The 21,447-nt window shown below is 43.6% G+C and overlaps 1 protein-coding gene across 1 annotated transcript; it reads right to left on the minus strand.

The window, feature by feature from the left end:
* Positions 1–448: 448 nt before the first annotated feature.
* On the minus strand, positions 449–20,817 carry cbx7b (chromobox homolog 7b). The gene is made up of 6 exons (XM_085415842.1): positions 20,525–20,817; positions 10,575–10,618; positions 7,837–7,902; positions 6,041–6,107; positions 5,583–5,922; positions 449–3,956 (listed from the first exon to the last, which is right to left on the minus strand). Exons 1-6 carry the CDS (start codon positions 20,591–20,593, stop codon positions 3,766–3,768), a joined length of 777 nt encoding a protein of 258 aa, XP_085271968.1. The 5' UTR covers positions 20,594–20,817; the 3' UTR covers positions 449–3,765.
* Between the last annotated feature and the right edge of the window lie 630 nt (positions 20,818–21,447).

A 21,447-nucleotide genomic window follows, 5' to 3' on the forward strand; every position in this document is an offset into this window, starting at 1 on the left:
AGACTGACCTGCTGGGTCCAGAGTTAGGCTTTACTTCTTAGTTTGTTTTGAATTTGTAATACTGATCATTCAGTGTCGCTCCCTGATAACTCAAACCTTCCACTTTTGATTAACACATCGCAATCATTTGTCAAGGTTTCCATTTATTTGAGCCGCTGGCTGCTCAGCTGTCATGGAATTGATCATTTTGAACGTTGATATCTTTAATCGTTTTTAATATCATCTAAATGATTTGGATTTCTGTGATTTTCATCTCTCGGTGTTCTGAAACCTTTTTAGCAGAACTGAAGCGAGGTGGTGTTTTAAAGTTTAGTTTAAAGTCATGTATGAACTGCAAAAACTCAACTTTTTCAGTCAACGTTAGAAGAAATGTTCATGGAAATGCAGACGAAAGAAGGAATCTCTAAGCAAAACCCGGTGATGAAACTAATGTAAAATAATAAGCACTTTGATTCCTTGTCCAATCTATGCAATGATGCAAACAGAACTACTGGAATAACAGAGACATAAAAAAGAAAAATACAGGAGTATATAAAGCCCATCACATCATAGCATAAGAACAAACTAGAGCTTTCTTTTTCAGTAGTGTATTTACTTACTGGGAGAGTTGGAACATGAACAATTTATTGTATTTTTATTTTGTGGTTGGATATGAACGTTTCAGACTACCTCTCAGCATCGCTGACGTGTCCCTCACATTCAGTTTCTTGGGATCTGGTCACCCTAGCTATAGGTTAGCCTGGTCCAAAATGACCTTTTACTCATAATTACTGTGAATATATCATGTTACAGATACTTATGTTATGAGATAACCAATTATAGGTTGCTAGAGATCAGTTGGCGGCCCCTCAGACACCACCGGTCCCTCTGGAAAAATGTGCATTCTTCTACGCACATTACTTTGGGTTCCTATTGGTCTTTAGGCTGGTGTGACTGGGGATTTATACAGTTTGGAAAAGTGTTTTATAAAGCCTGCTACAGCTTCCAACATAAGAGACTCTACATGTAGTTACACAGTTTCAAATTTTAAAGTATAGACTCTCGTCCAGTTTTACATGTTAATGTCCACGTTAGTCCCTCTTTGTTTTCAGAGACCATTTGTTTAAAACTGAAAGGTTTTCCTGCATTATTAAATGACATTATCACTGGCTAAGAGCCTTAGCCGGCTGTTAGATGATGGGTTACTAATATTATCTGTTTTATTAGCCGAAAAGCACATTTTCTGAAAGTTGTGCTGGAACGCTACACGGTTGACAAAACTAAATGCATTAGCTCGGCTTTTTAGCCTTTTGGTAATTGACTTAATGAGGCATTTCCAGTTTTAAAAGAATCACATTAATGGATAAGGACAGTGCAAATGATATGATTAAAAGGGACTGGATATTGGTGCGAAACATCAGCTGGTAGCAGCTTTAAAACTTTGCCTTTGAAATTCTACCCATCAGTCTTTGCAAAGAGAGCCTCCCGGTGGACACACAAACCTCTATGATGCTAATACAGTGCAATTCCTTAATACATTCTCTCATTTAGTTTCTCCTTTTGGTACAAATTTGTCACTTGTATGGTGGGCTATATGTGCGGAGATGAAGAGCTAGTTGAACAGAGAAGACTACACCGTCTTTATATCGCTATAGTAACTGTACTGGAGGAGAAAGGCATGCAGGCGGATCAAATCTTCTCTCGGAGGATTTTGAAACGCATACAAGACTAAAGCCACGTGTTGTACAGCAGTAACAGTCTATGAGTTTACAGGTTACAGGTACAGCACTGTGTGTTAGTATGGGTCTGATACCTAAGCCCACCTCACTGAGTATGTACAAAATGTTTGAGTCCAGTCAGGCTGGCTTAGTGTGGCTCCGTTTACATGCACAGAGAACTCCTCCCTTCTCTTCCTCACATGTTTACTAATGTAGCCTGTGTGCTTCAATGACCAGGAGAGCTGTGCCAGTGGGAGCAGAGGCTCCTGGTAGGGATACCCAGGTTGAACAGGTCAAAGGGTAGAGGCCAGACAAATTTGAACCACCTCTAAAGCTAACATGTCTAAAGCAAAAAACAAAAACAAAAGCCCATAACTATTACACAAACAAATGGCAAACTCAGATCACGCTGGTGGGGAGTTGTCAGTGGATTTTGCTCGTCATGGGGCAAATGGGCTTAGAGGAAAAAGACGATCTAATGTAAGGTCAAACATTTAGCCAAGAAATTTGCTCAGGCGCTAATGAAAAGTGCAATATCAAAGGAATTGGCTGTTTGACTTTCCAGTTTTGTGCTACTTTAAACTGTGAAACTACTACATATACTTCATCGCTGGAGTTCAAAAATAAAGACTCTGCATGAAAGGTAAGATCCTCTCGATTCACAGTGTTCAGTCATAACTTGGGATCCACGTAAAGTACGGAGCTCTGTGTTTCCATCACTAAAACCATGGAATTGCCTGCGGGAGCGCTACTTTACTTGTTTTCCATCATTGTCTGAATGCCTCCGGGATCAACATTTATGCAATTTCAAACAGTTACAGGGATTTTAAATCCACATGGGTCAATAATTTGGACATTTGGGACATCAAGGAGAAGAAATACTTCATTCTCAAAGCAACTAAGTTTTTGGTTTCACGGTGCCTGTCAGTACTGTCAGGTAGCCATAACCAATGACCCACCACTGACAGCTTGGATGGATTGGTGCGATCTGGCCGCTCTGCCAAACCTGGTAAACTAACTATGAAGCAGGTGACTTTTCAAATGGTTTGTCGTGGCAGAAATGTGTTTTGCATCTTTATTATACCTTGGGGTAACAAAGAAAACCCCTATCCACTACTGTGCGACTGTAGTTGTGTTTCTTTGAAAGACATCTCTAGAGGAGAACTTTACTTTGGACATCTATGCATTAAGCAATGCCAACAATACAAGTAAACTCTGAGCCATTTTACCTCCACACATTTCCAGCTGTTTGATTCCAGATGTCTGGACATTCTTCACATTTGATCTGTCAGTGTTTCTGACTGTACCTTGGTCATGATTAGCTGAAATACTTAATGTGGCCCAGTCTTTGCTCCAGTGGCAAAGGAAAGAACAGATACCAAAATGATTTTGCCAGTATTCAATGCCTTCACAGATATTCAGTACTGTCTTTTCATCACGTTTGTGTTGGACCTGTGTTTGGATAACCTGATCTCTCTCTCTGGAGATGTAGCTTTCCATGTTTTTCTGTTGTCTTGGTTGTCATAAAAAATGAAAATTCACTTAGAAAAATGGAGCAGAGCAAGATTTTTGCAGTTGTCCACATGACGTACCACGTGGACTTCTTCTGTGGCTGATCCACTTATTTAATGCATGAGAATGCTACGCAAGTTGTATGGTGGCCATTTTTTAAGTTTTGGTCAGAAGGTCCTTACTGTGGCCATCACTTTATAAGCCTCTCATTCTACTGGAACCACAAAATAACTTCCTTTCAGGATTTACTCAAGTTTTAAATCCTGTTCTTAATATAAACATTGATGTAATGCTCTTCTTATTCAAGGCAACTCAGTCTGATTGTAGGAAAAGTGTCAAGAACAATGAAAATAACACTTTACCTGGAGATCAGCTTATATTCAGGTGACTCTGTGCATGTAAATGTACCACTCAGAAAGTTGGGAGAGGCTGGCAATGAGACAAGCAGAGAGAGAGTGAAAACACCTACTGTGGCACCTTTTACCTACTGTGTCGGTGCCTTCAGCTCCCTCTCACCATGCCTCCACTGCTAACCGGCCAACCCCATTTCCAGAATTCAGACTTTCAGGCCCCAGTCTCTGAAGAAGCCTTTGGCCACTCTTGACTCTCGGAAAGTCACTGTGAGGGATTTCAGGGTGATGTCTGTGACAGTTATTTCTCCCGGACATATGACGGGTCTCCAGATATTTTCTGATGTAGTGCCCTCGTCTGGTCCCGTGGAGCTCCAGCCGTCTGTCCTCTCATGTCCTGGTTGAGGCAGGGACACAGAGGGAGAAAGGCAGAAGGTGAAAAGTGTACATTTACACTAAGACAACTACTGCATCAAGGCTGCCACTCGAGTTCTGAGTTAGCTTGCCTTGACTGATCTGTTTTGATGCATGTTATAACATGCATCAAAACAGAGTGCACGTGGCTGCTTATGTTTCCCAGAAAACAGAAGAGCACACTACGGTTGGGATTACTGCACGATCATGCAGAACAGTGAATATCAACAAGACCGCTCCCTGTTACTGAACTAGGAGAGGAGGCAATCCCCGTTAAATTCAATTCAAATAGCACCAAATCACAACAAGAGTCACCTCAAGGTGCTTTATATTGTCAGGTACAGACCTTACAATAATACAGAACACCCCATCAATCACACAATCTCCTTTGACCAAGCACTTGGCGAAAGTGGGAAAGAAAAACTCCCTTTTCACAGAAAGGGGAAAAGGTGAGGGTAGAAAGAAGACAGTTTTTGGAGAGACAACAAAAGACACAAGAGAGATTAATATTAACTAATGATCACTAATTACTATAATAACTAATGACTCATAGTGAGTAAATGACAAATCAATCATCCCAAACCATCTCTCTTTATCGGGGCAAAACAATATTTATCAAATATAAACAATTTATCCATCCAGTTTCTTCCACTTATTCAAGCTTGGATCAGGGTTGCAGCAGGATAAACAGGGTATTCCAGATGTCTTTTCCCCTATTGTTTTCCACTTCTCTGTGGGGGTTTAAAGATACATACTCTCTCCAGCGAGTGCTGGGTCTACCCTGTGTATGTGTTATTGCAGCTGGGTGGGGAGGAGCCCAGGAGATAGCCTGAGTAGATGTGTGAAAATTTGTAACACAAACAATTGTGCATTCACAGACTTACACTGTGGCCTGGACACCCTTCTGGATAACACTAGCATTAAGAGAACAGCATGATAGTCTGCTGACAGCTGGGAGATGCTCTGTCACTACAATACATTTACAGAACAGAGAGATGGAGGATGAAGAACAAAGACTAGAGTTACACTAGAAGTGCTGAAAGGTGGTGTAGCCCATCTTCCAGCCTATGATGGGTGGGAGAGGTGACCTTGATATGGATCAGCAGAAGAAAATGGACGGATGGTATCTCATATTGAAAAACAACTGCACGTGGATGGGACTTATTGTTGATCAGAAGGACAGCAAGGTAGAAACAACAGGAACTGCTACAACAGACATGTATAGTAGGTGATTCTCAGCCACCCAGAGGTGTAAACGTGAGTGTGTGGTTGCTCTTCTCTCTGTGTTAGTCACTTGATTGATGGGCTTAAGCCCCTCTCCCCCTGACTCGGGTCTTTGCACTCCAAACAGCAGAACAAGCTACTTAAAACCTTAGAAAAGGACTAGTCAGTGAGGGTTGACTGGGACAAAAACAACCCGGTGTCAATGCTTGTATCAAGTTAATGTAGTCAGTTAATTAAAAAAAGCAATAACAAAGATAGACAAGTCATTCTTTTTATCTATTAAATACAGTTGCTTGTTTATTAACTGGCCCCTGACCTCATGAGAGCATCCCAGAGGCAAACGCAGCTGATTAGAGTCCACTGGCTGACCAAGTGACACACATACCATTTAAAATGCCATCGCTCTCCTTTGCTGTGTTCTTCTGAGTCTCCTCTTGCTCCTCCTCCCTGTCCTCATCATCTTCCATGCTGTTCTCTCCCTCTTCCTCGTCCTCCTCCTCCTCGTCTTCCTCTCCATGCTCTTTCCAGTTCTCTTGTCTTGGACTTGGAGGGTTTGAGTTAAAGCATCTGAACTCCTTTGTCCTCAGTCTGTGTTGTGATTCCTGTCTGTATGGCTGATGGTCATCCTCGGGGAGCAGAGAGCGTGTCAGAGACAGACGCAGGCGCGGTGCAGGCTTTTCGGGAATCTTGTGAGCGCTGCGGAGATCCATGGTGTAGACAGTATTCTGAATCAAGATCAAACAGAAAAAGAAAAAAAGAGTAACGTCATTGTCAGGCCCCAATGAGAGAAACACAGTTTGAATTTTATATATATATAATTTTTAATCAAATTCCAAACTTTACCTGCAGAAGGATTCTTTTGGATTTGGCTCCTTTCCTTCTGGGACCCAGAGCTCGTTCTCTCTGTTCTCTGGAAAAACCAAGCAGACCTTTGTCAGGCAGGAAAAGCATCCAAGCCAAATTGTGCGTTCTGACTCGGGGTCAGAAAGTCTGAAAAGAGCTGTACTGTAATGTTGGGAAGCTTTGAGGTACTACATTAGACAACAACCACTCAAACTACGCCATGTGTGCCATCATACATAGGGACACTGTGCATTAACAACAACACAACTGTTGCTCACCACCGAACAACTTTGGCCCCTCCCTAATTAATTCAAGCTGAAAGGTTGCGATTGTGACATTTTGGAATCACTGCAGACGTACAAATGTAAATGGTCAGAGAGGGGCTTTCAAGGAGGCTTCTAAAAATAGTCTTCCAGTGTTGCCCAAGGAGACTACCTACATGCTTTACTTCAATATTCGTCCAAAAATTATATAAAAAAAAATTATATATATGTGTGTGGGTGTTGTTTAGCAATTCTCCTTTCAGAAATCACCAACATATATATGATTAGAGAACCAAGTACCAATTTAGAGGTTATACAAACAAATAAGAAGAAATCTTATGTCTTATTTCAAATGTCATAGTTAAATGCAAATTTCTGTCTATGTTTCTATATGTGCTTTTTGATGATTTATAATGATTTGTAAATCCAAATAACTGAATTCTACATGTGTATAAAATCAAGCTCCTCGGCATGCAGACTGCTTTTACAAACATTGAAAGAATGGGTCGCTCTCAGTGAATTCCAGGATCGTACTGTGATAGGATGAAACCTGTGCAACGAGTCCAGTCGTGGAATTTTCTTGCTATTAAATGTTCCACAGTCAACTGTTAGTGTTATTATAACAAAGTGGAAGCGACTGGAGGAAACGATGACAACTCAGCCAAGAAAAATCAGCAGTGCGGTAGCAGTGCGGTCAGCAGATGCTGAGGCACATACTGCGCAGAGATCACCTACTTTCTGCAGAGTCAGTCGCTACAGACCTCTAAACTTCATGTGGCCTTTAGATTAGCTCAAGAACAGTGTGTAGAGAGCTTCATGGAATGGTTTTCCAGGGTCAAGCAGATACATCCAAGCCTTACATCACCAAGCCCAATGCAAAGCGTTGAATAAGGATGTGTAAAGCACGCTGCCACTGGACTCTAGAGCAGCCCAGACCCTTTGCATCTCTAAATCCCTCTTCTCTGTCTAGTAAACCAATGGACAAGTCTGGGTTTGGTGACTGCCTGGAGATCAGTACTTTGTGCATTGCGCCAAGTGACAACGTCCAGGCCTTCTCTTCCAGCATCATTGTCTGATCTCACAAATGCCCTTCTGGAAGAATTATCAAACATTCCTATAAACACGCTCATAAAACTTGTGGAAAGCCATCCCAGAAGATCTGAAGCTGTTGAAGCTACAGAGGGTGGGCAAACATCATATTAAACCCTATAGATTAAGAATGGGATGTGAGTCAAGTTTATATGTGCGTGAAGGCAGATGAACAAATACTAGGAAAACTGCTGGATTATCAGATTCAGAGTGTATGCAACTGCCAACTTGACCCCATTCAAGTGCAGACAGATATCAGACTGATAACACACTGCCTCCAAGGGGAAACCCTAAAAATATAATATAATTTGTATCTATATACGTATATATATGCACACATTTATAAACAAAAATTAGACTCTGCATGTCAGTTTGTGTTAAATAAAGGAGCAAAGTACAAAGTTGAAAAAATAAATGACAAATGGTGGCTGAAGGCAGCCTTACTTCTCTTCGTAGGCCTGAACCAAGCGCCGGTCCAGAATGTGTTCCTCAGGTTCCCAAGTGCTGTACCTGTAGGAGGATGCAAAACATATATAAAAGCTTTCTTCGTTTTTCAATGACCTCCATAAATAATTTATTATTATAATCATTTAGGTAATTAAAATCAGTCTGTTGATTCATTTAAAAACAAGGCCAAAGTGCTGACACAGTGTATTTATTGTATTTCTAAATCAGAAAAACAAACTTTAGAACTCCAGTTAAAATAAATTCTTGCCCTGGTGTAACTTTTCAAAACGGCATTTCTATATTTTTTAGTATGTTGATATTTACAACATTAAAACCACTGACAGCTTAAGTGAAAAACACTGATCGTCTGCATACAATAAAAAGTTCTTCTGGGAACCCTTAGATTTTAACATTCATGTGGATGTCACCTGACACACACCACCCACGTAAATATTGCTCCATGGTAACTACACTCCCTGATGATAGCGGCTTACCCCGGGAGAATAATGTGCCCGTGCACACTGCAAAAATTGCTCAGGAATGACTCGAGGAACACGACAAAGATTCCAAAGCGTTGACCCGACCTCCATGCTCCCGAGATCTCAATACAATCGAACAAGAGGACCTACCCTACAACCCAAACAGGGCCCAAAGAAGGACACTCCCAGAGATCCTGTGTCCATGCCCCAATGGGTGGCAGCACCAAGGGGACCTACAGAGTATCAGGCAGGTGGTTTTAATGCTGTCGTGGGTCAGAGTATACACAACCCCATTCCCACAAAGTCAATACACAAAAAAAATCCCATTTAAAACCTGTATTTAAGTTGAAATAAAACAAGGACGACATATTGAATGTTTAATTGATCGAGATTTATTATTATAAAAACGAATTCTCATTTTAAATTCATGCATGGTGTCAGTAACATATTTCAATAAAAGCTGGATCATAAGGATGAGCACCACTGTGTTCTTTTAACAACACTAACTGTTTAGGGACTGAGAAAAGCAGCTGCTGTAGTCAAGAAAGGAAAGTATTTACCCACTGTTGCTTGATATATAACTCCTTCCTCTTGCTTTTTAATGTCTCTATGGCTCTTTAATAATGATGGCTCTTTATTAGAAACTGATTCTGCTGTAATACATGTCAAAACAGTTTGTTACTCTCTTCTACAATAAAACAGCCCGTACCTGAAGAAGTAGTGGTCAGGATGGTAGTATACATAGATTGCTCCAAAATCTATAGTATGGTTCAGCATTAATGGTGCCTTAGCAGAAGTGCAGATTAAATGTGCCACTGTACATCTTGTTGTGCTCATAACAAACCGAACAGTGCCTCTACCCCTTAGCCTGGAGGACACAGCATCCATAATTTCAAGAAAGAATTTTAAATTCTGCCTTATCAGACCGTAAAACAAATTTTCCCTTTGCCTCAGTCCATCCAAAGTGAGTTTACGTCAGAGAAAGTGACAGTGTAAAGATTTTCACAATAAAACTGTGTCAATCTTTAATCCAGAGCTATCTAAGAGCCTGATAACTATGGTCATTCAATACAGGTTCTCCCCTGCATAGCTTCTCTCTGAATACCATCCATCCATTCTTTTCTGCTTATCCTTGTCAGGGTCGTAGGGGGTGGAGCCTATCCCAGGTACCATAGAGCAAGAGGGAGGGTACACCCTGGACAGGTCGCCAGTCCGTCACAGGGTTAACACATAGAGAGAGAGAGACAATCATTCCCACCTATGGGCACTTTAGAATCATTAATTAACCTAACCCCACTAACTGCGTTCTTAGGAAGGCAGAGTACCCAGGGAGAACATGCAAACTCCACACAGGAAGGCCCGAGCCAGATGGTAGCCTGGTGGAATGGAACTCAGGACCTTCTTGCTGTGAGGCTACAGTGCTAATCACCACGCCACACCATATGTGATGAAATCCTCTAATTCTCTGAAATTTTGCTCTGACAAACATTCTTACAGTGTCAAACTGCCAAAGCACAGACCTCGCCTATAGGATGTCCTATTATCCAATCATACTGCTACTGTACATTAACTGATTTGTCATGAGATCATCCTGTTTTTTTTGTCCCTGTTTCAACTTTTCTGAAAGATGCAGCTTGCATCCAATTGAAAATGGGCATGTTTTTCAACAAATTACTACATTTCTAATTTCACAACATCTGATGCATTGTTTATATACTTTTAAAAAGATAAATATGATTGATTGCAATGTTGAACAGTGTGTTTATGTGGAGAGTAAATCTTGGCCCAACTGGCATTTCTTCATATTTTGCTAGGAATATGAGAAACAGGTGATGGAAATTATTGTAACATGTGCAACAATGCACAGAAATTCAGTCTGTAGTCAAAATCTAAGTTTGCACACTTTTAACAAGCCATAAGGTCCATATATAATATGACCAACTTTATTCTTCATATAGTTTGAAGTGTTTTGGGCAAGCTTTCTTGTAATGTTTTAAACTTTAGGAATAGCTCTCCGGGGTTCTTGAAGGATACTCCAAAGCTCTTTTTTGGATGCTAGTTGTGTTTTACCTTCAGAAAGCCAAAGGACTACTGTTCAAAACCACTTTCAAAAAGTTACAGGCAAAACTGGGTCCTGTTAAGTACAATATTTTTAAAAAAATGAGGGGTGGCTCAAGACTTTTGCAGACCACTCTGTGAGTCACATTCAGTTCCATTTCATGTTATCCATCCTATTCTTCTAATCTACATACTCACTTTGGAGGCCATCCTTTCCACTTCAGCAGATACTCCACATTCCCCTGTGGAGACAAAGTTTCAGAGCAGCTTCAAATAGAGAGTAGTGTTTGTCCCCCCCGTTTTGAACTGTTTAAGTAATTGAAGAAACAAATTACAAGCCAAAAAAAAAACCCCCCCACAAAAAAACCAGACAAAAAACAAAACAAAAAACAAACCAAAACAAAACTTTCTGCTCCTCTCTTCTCTTTTTTCCTCCACTCAGTGGATCTTGTGACCTACTGTGAGTGCTTTCACCTCCAGGTTGGGAACCACTGCCAAGCACAATGAAATCAGCCCATCAACAATTACCTCATCTCTCAGACGCACAATGTCTCATTTTGATGCAACTTAAGGGAGTGCATCGCTATTCTGTGCAGCATTTTCACATTTAAACTGATTTAACTGCCTGGATGTGATATCGCGGGGCCAGGCAGTTAGATTTGATGGTATCAGGTTGTTCAGGTCACTTCCATCAAATATGAATTCTGCAAACATTAATCTCCTGCTAAAACCAGGCAAAGACCCTGTATATCCCTCAAGCTATCGTCCAATATCCCTTATAAATGTAGACCTTAAAATAATCTGCAAAGCTCTCTCAAAGAGACTGGAGAAAATAACCCCCCTCTTAATTCATCCTGACCAAACTGGTTTCATAAAAGGTAGGCACTCATCAACAAATACACGTAGATTACTTAATTTGATAGACTACTCATACAGTAAAAACCTAGAAACTACAATATTCTCTTTAGACGCAGAAAAAGCATTTGACAGAGTTAACTGGAAATTTCTATTTGCAACTTTACACAAATTTGGTTTTGGATCCTCTTTCATAAACTGGTTAAAAATATTATATAATCCCCCAACAGCTTGTGTTAAAACAAATGACCAGACATCCTCCAGCTTCTGTCTCTTGAGGGGCACCAGGCAGGGATGCCCACTCTCCCCTTCACTATTTGCAATTTTTATTGAACCACTAGCAGCAGCAATTAGACAGAATTCAGTAATTAAGGGCATAAAATGCAAGAACGTGGAACATAAAATCAGCCTTTATGCGGATGATGTGTTACTCTTTCTCCAAAATTCACAAACCAATATCTCTGGGGTGATTGAATTGATAAACTCTTTTGCAAGAATATCAGATTACTCAATTAACTGGTCAAAATCTACAGTCCTACCGATTAATTGCTCCTTCCATAATTCCTCTTCTACACCACTGCAAGCGGGAAATATAAAATATTTAGGTATTAATGTTTCTCCCAAGCTTGCAGATCTAACTAAATTAAACCATATCCCACTTTTAAAGAAGGTAGAAGATGATCTGGCTAGATGGAAATGTCTACCCATATCACTCATGGGAAGGGTTGCCGCTATAAAAATGATGGTCTTACCAAAAATAAATTATTTATTCTCAATGATCCCAACTAAACCGCCACAAGATTGGTTCAGATCTCTAGATTCATGTATGTCCAAATTCCTTTGGAAAAATAAACCCCCACGTATAAGCTTAAAAACACTACAAAAGACCAAGGATAAAGGAGGACTAGAACTGCCTAACTTTCAGCACTACTTCTTAGCCAACAGGCTTCAGTTTATCTCAGGATGGCTAAAACACACCCTCTTAGATGAACCTTGGCTAGATGTAGAACAAGCACTCTGCAATAATCTAGAGATCTCAGACCTACCATTTATCAGCTCAAACATCCAACGACATGAATGCTTTAAAAGCATCAACATCAGCTCTTCTCTGACAGCATGGTGGGAGTTTCTAAAATTGACGGCGTCTTCATTAATCCCATGCAAACGTACACCTATCTGGAACAACCCTGACATATTACAAAACAATAATATGATAAACTTTTCAGATTGGAGTGATAAAGGAATCAAATATTTAGAACATATACTAGAAGGAACAGAATTTATTTCATTTGACGGACTAGTTACACAATATGGGATCAACAAGAAAAGATTTTTAGAATATCAACAAATTAAATCCATAGTAAAAAAGAAATTTAAACCGGGTCAAGTTGAACTACAAACACCACCAAGTGTGGTTCAATTTCTTACTCTTAAACCCCCCAAATTACTATCCAAAATATACAGAATGCTTTCTAAAACAGATGAATCAATATCACTTCCTATTGCAAAATGGGAAGCGGATTTATCAGTTAACTTAGACCTAAACTTCTGGTCTCAGATTTGCTTAAAAACCTTTCATCTAATTAGAAATCCCAGTCTTCAATTAATTCAATACAAAATATTACATAGAGTGCACTATACAGGTCATCGGATGTTCAAGATGGGCTTTACGTCTACCAACAACTGCTCACACTGCCAAACCAATTCACCGGACAATTATATCCACGCTCTTTGGTTCTGTCCACCAGTTCAGAAGTTTTGGCGCGAGATATGTGAAGACTTATCGAAGTGTCTGAAATGTAACATTCCAACTTCCCCCTTAGTGTGTTTGTTGGGCAGCTTAGATAATGTCACTTCAGAAAAGAATATAGCCCATATGGTTTTCACTGCCCTATGCATAGCCAAGAAAACAGTCCTCATGAACTGGAAAAATAAAAATTATCTTAACTCTAACCAATATAGAAATTATCTATTAGATTACATTAGTCTTGATACAGCCTCTGCCACCACATCAGATCAATTGCTCTGGGCTCCTTTGATCAGCTCCATCACCTAGTGGGGGTGGGGGGTCATAGTTTGGTCCCGCCTTCACTGTTGTGATTGGTGTGGGGGTAGGGACAGACTTAGGGCGTCGGGGGGTTCCCCGGAGGCATCTTCCTTGGGGGGCTCAACCCGGGGTAGCGGTCATGTCCGGTTAGGGGCTCTGTTGGCTCTCAGGTGACTGTTTCCTCGCGGCTGCGTGCAGCGGGGCTAGGGGAGGGTCTGTGCTGACGGACGTGGGTTACTGACCTGGTAGCCTGGCTGCCCCTGGGTGGGTCCGGGATGGGCGTGAGGTTCTGGGGGCGCTCCGTCTCTGGGCTGGGACCCGGACCGGGCCTCGGGGGCTTGGGTCCTGGTTGGTGTGTTGCCGGGGTTGTGGGCGGGTGGGTGCATGGGGGCCCAGCCCTGGAGCAGGGTGCCGCCGGTGCGTCGAGCCACCTGAGGGGCTCTTCAACTGGTGGGGGAGATTGTCACATCTTGCAGGAGCTTTCCTCTCCTCAGGAGCTCCCTCTGCAGGAGGGGGAGATACAGGAGAGGTGGAGGAAGATCTCAGCCTGGGTGTTTATTGTCTTATGTAGTCTGGAAGATGAGTGGATGGTGGGGTGGGTGCAGTTTTCTCTGTGGTGGGGTTGGGTGGACTGTCCCGGGCTCTGTGGGGCCGGGCGGCGCTGCTGCACTGGGCCCCGGTCTGGATGGGCCTGGGCCCCCTTTCCCTGGCGGGTCGCGGAGTATGGGGGTGCCTACTGGGGTCAGCGGGGGAGCTGGCCCCAGGGAGGGGTCACTTGCCCCTCCCTTCCTTCCCTCCCCATCTCCAGCTGCCTCCCTCTTCCCGCTCCACCACAACCACCCACACATGCAGGGCCTTGGAGTAGGGGTATGTCACCAGGGTGCAGAGGAGGCTACCCCCGTCCCCTTCTGGCTGCCTCTGCCTCAATTTTATCCCACAACTTAGACATTCACATTACTCACACTCTCATTACACATACATATAGGATCTTGGGGGTGGGCACGATGCACGGAGTCCAAAGTACCATCAGGGTGTACACCCCACCCCTGGCATCGTTGCCCACCTCTCAATTTTAAATACACGTAGACATTGAGGGCTAGCAGGAGGGACCATGCGCTTACCTGCTGCTCTCTGGCAGGTAGCTCCATGCCCTCCTGGGTTTTAAATGCACCTTAGAACACACATGCATCAACACTACAATGAGCGGGTGGAGGGAGGTTTGGAGTCTTCTCTCACCCCCATTCTCTGCGACCTGCTGGAGCAGGGGGGCTAGGACTAGGAGGAGGAGTTGGCCGTCCGACTGCAGTCTGGAGTGTGGAGCCTTCCTGCTGCTGCGGAGTCGGGGCGGTCTGCCTCCCCCCACCGCAGGGAAAAGGGAAACACCACCTGGGTCTGGGTGCAGTTCCCCCCTCCAGGGGCGGGGGCACCTAGACCCGGTTTGTAGAGTACGCTTGGGGAGTGTGATCGTGTGTACAGCGTCTCTTTATGTCTGTCTCCACGTTGGTTGAGTGTGGAGTAAGTGCATATGAGAGCATGAGGGTGGGAATGGATGTTTGTATCTGTGTGTGCCTGTGTCTATATGTCAGGTTGGGTGTCAGGCGCCACCTCTCTGGGGACATCTCAGGCCCTCCAAGGTTTGGAGGCCTATCTCCCCCTACCACCACTTCCCCTGCCAGTGGCGGACCCCCTCAGACATCGGTGCGTTGGTGGTTCTTTGTGTCCGGGGATGGGCGTCCAGGTACACACCGGCTCACTCCTTGGCGGCCGCTTATCGGGGCCTGGAGCCTGGGGCTCGCTCGGGCCACTTCGGAGGTGGGGTGCCCCCGGCCTCTCGGCCTGGGGCTCGGTCACTCAGGCGCAGCTGGCTGCCGGCGGAGCTCACGGGCGCGTCACTGCAACTCCCCCTGGCTTCTGCTCCGCGGCTGCTGAGTGAGCCCTCATCTGGGACTCTCCTCAGCTCTTTCCGGGACAGTGGCGCGGCTGCCCCTCTGTTGGTCTTCCTTGGTCTCTTGTGTTCTGGGGGCCTCTGGATGTCTGGAGTTTTGATCTCCTCCACACCTGCTTCATGCCCTGGAGGACGGGGCTGTGGCCCCCCCACACCCTCTAGCAGATTACATGAAGGAACCTTTTAAAAAACAAAAAACAAGCGCGTCCATGCTCACAGGTGTACACACGGGTGATCACACCCACAAACTACACCCTTTTTGGCTCCTACCTCAAAGCACACTGTGTTCTGTTGATCTTATGTGCTGCACAATAATGTTTAACATTTAGTATTTACTGTCATATTCCCATATATCATTGTGATGTTGTTTATTCTATTACTCTTGTTCTCTTCTGCTTGCTTTCTTTTTTCTTTCTCAGCAGGTGATCCAGGTGATTGATATATGCATTTTTTTTTCTCTGCCCGTTCTGTTGGTTTTTGTCTTTTGCCCTTCTCCCCCGTCCCTCTTCTCAGCTTTTTCTCTTTCCTTCTTTCTTTCTCCCCTTCTTTCCCCCAGTCAAGTCTGTCCCGTATTCAGTAAGTGAAAATAAAATAAACAATAAAAGGTGAATCAAATGGACCATTACGGCAAGGCTGGGATGGTCCGTTTGGTAAAGTAAATCCGTTGGGCATCTTTCTTTGCCTTTAGACAACAATTCTGATGGCAAAAGAGCCAAACGGGACAGGCCAAAAAAAAAAAAAAAAAAAAAAAAAAAAAAAAAAAAAAAGGTTGTTCAGGTCAAAATGTCAAACACATAAAGGTTGTAACTGTCAGGGCTCTGTGTGCAGGCGGATGGAGAGGAGGATCCAAATGCGAGACTCGGACACTGAATACAACTCAAAACCTCAGCTTTATTGCTGGCATGAAGACAAAACATGAAGTGACTGCTGAATACTGAGAACAGAAACCCACAGGCATAATCTGATGGCACGACGCGACACTGAGCACAGGAAAACACAGGGCTAATATACACAGGGTGGTAATCAGGGAATGGGCAACAAGAGGGAGACACAGCTGGGAGAAATTGGACTATACGAGGCAGGGGAGCAGTAGAACTGAACACACTCACATGAGACAGACCTTCACAATAAAACAGGAAACCACTAAAGAAGGACGCAGACAGAATATAACACATGCAACAACAAATCCTTAAACACCGATAAACAGAAACATGTAACTCTAATAATAATAATCATCGAAACAAAACAATCATTCAAAAATAAACCAAAAGAACTCAAAATGCTGGGTCGAACCTGACCCAGAACCGTGACAGTAACCCCCCTCCAAGGGCTGGCTCCCGACAGCCCAAAAAAACCCCCCCAAAAAAAACAATGAGCACAAGAGTCCAAGAACCGGAGTCCATGAAAAGTTCAGGGGGTCAACCCGGAGGTCGACAGCACAAGGGCCAAAACAGTTCAGGGGACCGACCGTGCCCGACCGGCCCTCCAGCTGACGAGGCACGAGGCTGGACGGGCGCCTTGGGCTCTCCAGCTGGAGCAGATGCAGGGCCAGAGCCATTTGGGACCCCTGGCTGAGGGTGAAGATGAGTGGCTGACTGAATGGGTGAAAGCACTGGGGCCTGAACTGATGACAAAGTTAATGATTCCTCTACCAGCTGAGCTACTGACTGGGCTGTGGACTGTAACAAAGTTTGTAGTAAGTCTGGTTTTGGTAATGACTGAGCTATGGGTAGCAGGGCTGAATGTGGTGGAGGTGGAGACTGAGCTAGGGACTGCAATAGAGGTTGTAGTGACGGTGGTTGTGAAGGTGACTGAGCTAATCCTCCTGAGCCTTCTGAACATGAGAACAACTGCTGGACGGGCTCACCTGAGCCTCCAGCCGACACAGGAACAGGTGCTGGCAACAGCTGAACACCGGCCCCTCCCACCCGAGGTACTGAAATGGGTGGAGGGGAACGCTGGGCCCGAGCTACCCTGGGAGCAGGAACAGGAGGAGAGAGAAGCTCAGGAATGACCTCAAAATGCACAATATTGCCAACTGGGTCTGGGCATATAGTCTTTGCAGAGTGGGCAACCTCAGACACATCCAGCAGGGATACAGAACAGTCCCTAGGAGGAGCCACAGTCTTAATAGATTGTAGAAAGGGGCAACTAGAGTCCTTAAATGTCCTTGGGGAGCAGACAGCCTCTTCCTTCAGAGAGCCCAAGTTACAGCCTGCAATCTCCGTCCCTACCAACTGCCTGTGCCCTTGATGAAAAGTACATGGCTGAAAAGCTGACTTAGAAACATTAACCACCTCCCTTTCCGCTGACTTGAAAACAGAACTTGCAGCCTCCAGAAATTTCACAGCAGTCCGAAAATTTCTCCCCCCAGATTCAAGTAAAGTAGTCTTAGTCATTTTAACACTGGGTTCAGATTGTGCCGAATGAAAACCGGTTCTTAAATCCTCAGAGCAGGAGTTCACAGAGTTAACAAACACAGACTCAACTACCTCTAAGTTAGCAGATTTAGATTCACTTGCATGGCAGGTAGCCTTCAGGGTCTTAGGGGTGGATTTATTGTTCGTTACATTCATGAGTTCAGGAGGAGCATGAGAAAAACAGTCTGTTGCTCACCACTGCTGATTGTCCAGAGGCAGCGGAGCGACGGCTGCGTGAGCGTCGCTCACTGGGGGAGGAGGGAGGTAAGCCAGACTGCGAATCCTCCTGCAGACCGGACCGAAAGTCTTTCGGTGGGCTGGGCTGGGACGAAGAAGCGGGAAGTTTGTGTAGCTCCGAACGTGGAAGTCCCAAAAAACAAAGCAAAGGACTGCAGTGGAGTAAGCCCAGTGTCTTCCACCACATAATCCTTCTTTCGCCACTGCTTGCCCCTCCTGCAGGGCCTGAATTCTAAGAGCAGCGGCGGAGTGGCACCAGAAAACTGAGGAGCTGCTGCCTTTGAGAGAGAGCACTTGCCCCCTCGCATCCCTGACAGAACAACTGATGGAACGGCGGTAGCCATCGCGGTTTGGAAGCTGCGGGGCCCACCCAGAGCCAAACGAGACCCATCGAAGGGTGACTCGTGCTCCCAGGTACACCTAGCCTCCTGCCTCTCCCTCTCCTTGAGGAAGGTAGAAACTGCGGGTCGCCGATACCGCACGGAGTCCACTGGATCCATTACTGGTTGCGTCGTTCTGCCAGAGCTCTGTGTGCAGGCGGATGGAGAGGAGGATCCAAATGCGAGACTCGGACACTGAATACAACTCAAAACCTCAGCTTTATTGCTGGCATGAAGACAAAACATGAAGTGACTGCTGAATACTGAGAACAGAAACACACAGGCATAATCTGATGGTACGACGCGACACTGAGCACAGGAAAACACAGGGCTAATATACACAGGGTGGTAATCAGGGAATGAGCAACAGGAGGGAGACACAGCTGGGAGAAATTGGACTATACGAGACAGGGGAGCAGTAGAACTGAACACACTCACATGAGACACAGACCTTCACAATAAAACAGGAAACAAGAAACCACTAAATAAAGACGCAGACAGAGAGGCAGACAGAATATAACACATGCAACTCAAACAATACATGAAACAACAAATCCTTAAACACGGATAAACAAAAAACATGGAACTCTAATAATAATAATCATCATAGCATCAGAGAAACAAAACAATCATTCAAAAATAAACCAAAACATAAGAACTCAAAATGCTGGGTCGAACCTGACCCAGAACCGTGACAGTAACTTTTCCATCAGTGTCTTGGATTTCATTGAAATGTGCCGTTTGCTACAACCAGAGGTGGTTTCTTTTTTTGTGGTACATAGTAAGTTTGTCTCTTTTAAGCTTTTATGTGTGAAACTATATAAACAACATTAGAAATCCTAAATGTAACATATTATACAAGTATATCACATGAAAACACAGTAGCATGACTACAAATCTGAAATGGAACAAATCAAACTTTAAATTAGTTTATTTAATGATTATCTGTTATTTCTTATCTATTTCAGGCCTCGTCGCATTCTCGTTAAATGTGCAGGAAGATGTTGCCATGATGTCATCAGAAGATATCTATAATTAACACAATTCAAAATGTATTGTATGTTTTCCACATACTAGCGAATCTACTCAGATTAGTCATCCTCTGTGACATCATCCAATAATAACTTCCAGGCTCTCAACGGTATTCTCAGTCGGTGAAATCACCGCTTTTCCCCGACTTCATTTTAATCACTAGTTACACATACACAAAAAAAGACTGCATGATTAAAAGCACCTCATATGTTTGACTGTAATAAATACATTTATTACCTATCATTTCTAAACCTTGTAATAAGATCACATAAATATTAGAGCCAATATAGAATTTAAAGACTGATACTGATATTTGATGTTTTAAAAATCTGATATATTGGCCAACATATCAACATACGACTACTATACTAATACTACTACAATATACTACACAAGAAATGACTTTAATGTTAGTCGTTATTTATGAATACAGTTTAAAAATAATCTTGTTTTATTGTCACAACAAGTTGTGGATTATGCATGTGCTGCCCGCCTGATGCACTCAGATCCACTGGTTGCTGGTTGTTGTTATGATGTTGCAGAGAACTCTGTTGGACAAACTATGCAACATTAACAGTTATAACATGGATGAAGGTTCTCTCATCTCTTCTTCACTTTTTACATTTTCATTCCTTGACTGCTATAAATGCTGATTCTGACATATCAGCAAATCGCTAATTTCACTTGGGAAACAAGTATGTAAGTGGATCTTTAGCACTGTATTTATATTCTGTATATTAGTTGTTGACACTGGTGGAAACCACTAGTTTCACCCCCCCCCCCCCTCCCCTCCCCTCCCCTCCCCTCCCCTCCTGTGCCCTGCGAGTAAACAAATGCGTCGCGCCTACACATGTCAATACAACACGGTAACTTAGACCCAAACACAATTAGCGAGCAAATGGGCCCAAAGGCAGAGTATTTTGGGGTTGATAGCGCGTCCTCCTTCAAGCCTTATAAGCCAAACACCTGACACTTTAAGCTGTAGTACAGGAACAACAGTCTCCGTGTCAAATTAAAGGGACATCCCCCGCTCACCTGCTCCCTCAATACACTCCGCAATTAGATAACCAGCTTAGAAACGCTGCTCTCCTCGTTTAATCTCCAAAGCTTTCATTAGCATCTTTAAAGTAGCATTCTGGTTCACCAAAAGAAAAAAAAAAGCGTGTCTCCTTAAAGTGCTGAGAGCTAGAGAAGCTGATAATTTGGCCGCATTTTGTTTTTTACACGCTTACCTTTCTAACTCTTTTCTTGACGATTGATTCCACTGCAAACACTTGCTCTCCGATCGCTGACAGCTCCATCTCTTCGCACGCCGCCGTCCGCTGGCTTTTAACTGTCAAAGTAACGTCCCTCTCCCCGACAAACTAAGCTAACGTTAACTGCGTATGACAGCCCTCCCTCGGATACGTCTTCTTCCACGCGTGTCTCCTTCGGCTGCCTCGTTTTCCTGAAAGTTTAAAGGCCCATTTATCCAGAGCGACTTCCTTTTGCTGGCTCTTTCCATGCGTCCAGTGACTTTACAAAATCTGCGACACATCTGCACACCGCTTCGCGCGCGCCCGCTCTGGCCCAAAGCGCGTTTCCGGCGCGCGCCACCAGCTTCCCCATCATCCTTATTATGCAGCGTGTATACGGATACCAAAGACGGTGATAGTACTTTCCTCCTCTGCTTCACTTAAAGCAGCAGCACCGTAGTATAAACAGTCATTCTTTTATTATAATATTTATGATATAATATCGTTATTACATGTATGGAAGCTGCTCATTTTTAAGTATGCACTTAAAGTAAGCCAGCTTTCAAAGGGTTAGTACCTGAGGTGTAGAGGAATAAACGAACATTAGCTTGGATTTCTTGAGTCTGTACTTTTATTGTGACATATCTGATCACAGAATTATGACGTTGATCTTGGTGAGAGGGTCCTTTTAGTGTTTGGTGGAACAACTCAGGTGTCTAACGTGTAAATAGGGGGCCCAACCAAACTTTGCTTTTATGCAGGTCTGGGCTTGCAAAGCAAATGTTTAATGTTTAACTGTAAACCTTCATGTTGGAGAGGAGGTAGGGATACAGCTGTCAGATGGAGTTATCATTTTTTTAAACAACATTATTAGTGCATCTCAGAAAATTAGAATATTGTAAAAATGTTTGTTATGTCCC

The sequence above is a fragment of the Rhamphochromis longiceps genome, linkage group LG8 (assembly GCF_057381845.1).
Source record: "Rhamphochromis longiceps isolate RC_006_pf linkage group LG8, R_longiceps_female_GT1.1, whole genome shotgun sequence".
Lineage (NCBI taxonomy): Eukaryota > Metazoa > Chordata > Actinopteri > Cichliformes > Cichlidae > Rhamphochromis > Rhamphochromis longiceps.

Bases quoted from the DNA above. Each gene is read 5' to 3' on its own strand.
- cbx7b (XM_085415842.1), bottom strand. From the start codon at position 20,593: ATGGAGCTGTCAGCGATCGGAGAGCAAGTGTTTGCAGTGGAATCAATC. The intron at 7,903-10,574 runs GTGAGTATGTAG...ATCCTCCTACAG, and splicing joins TGGAAAGGATGGCCTCCAAA to GTACAGCACTTGGGAACCTG. The intron at 3,957-5,582 runs GTATGTGTGTCA...TGCCTCAACCAG, and splicing joins GAGCGATGGCATTTTAAATG to GACATGAGAGGACAGACGGC.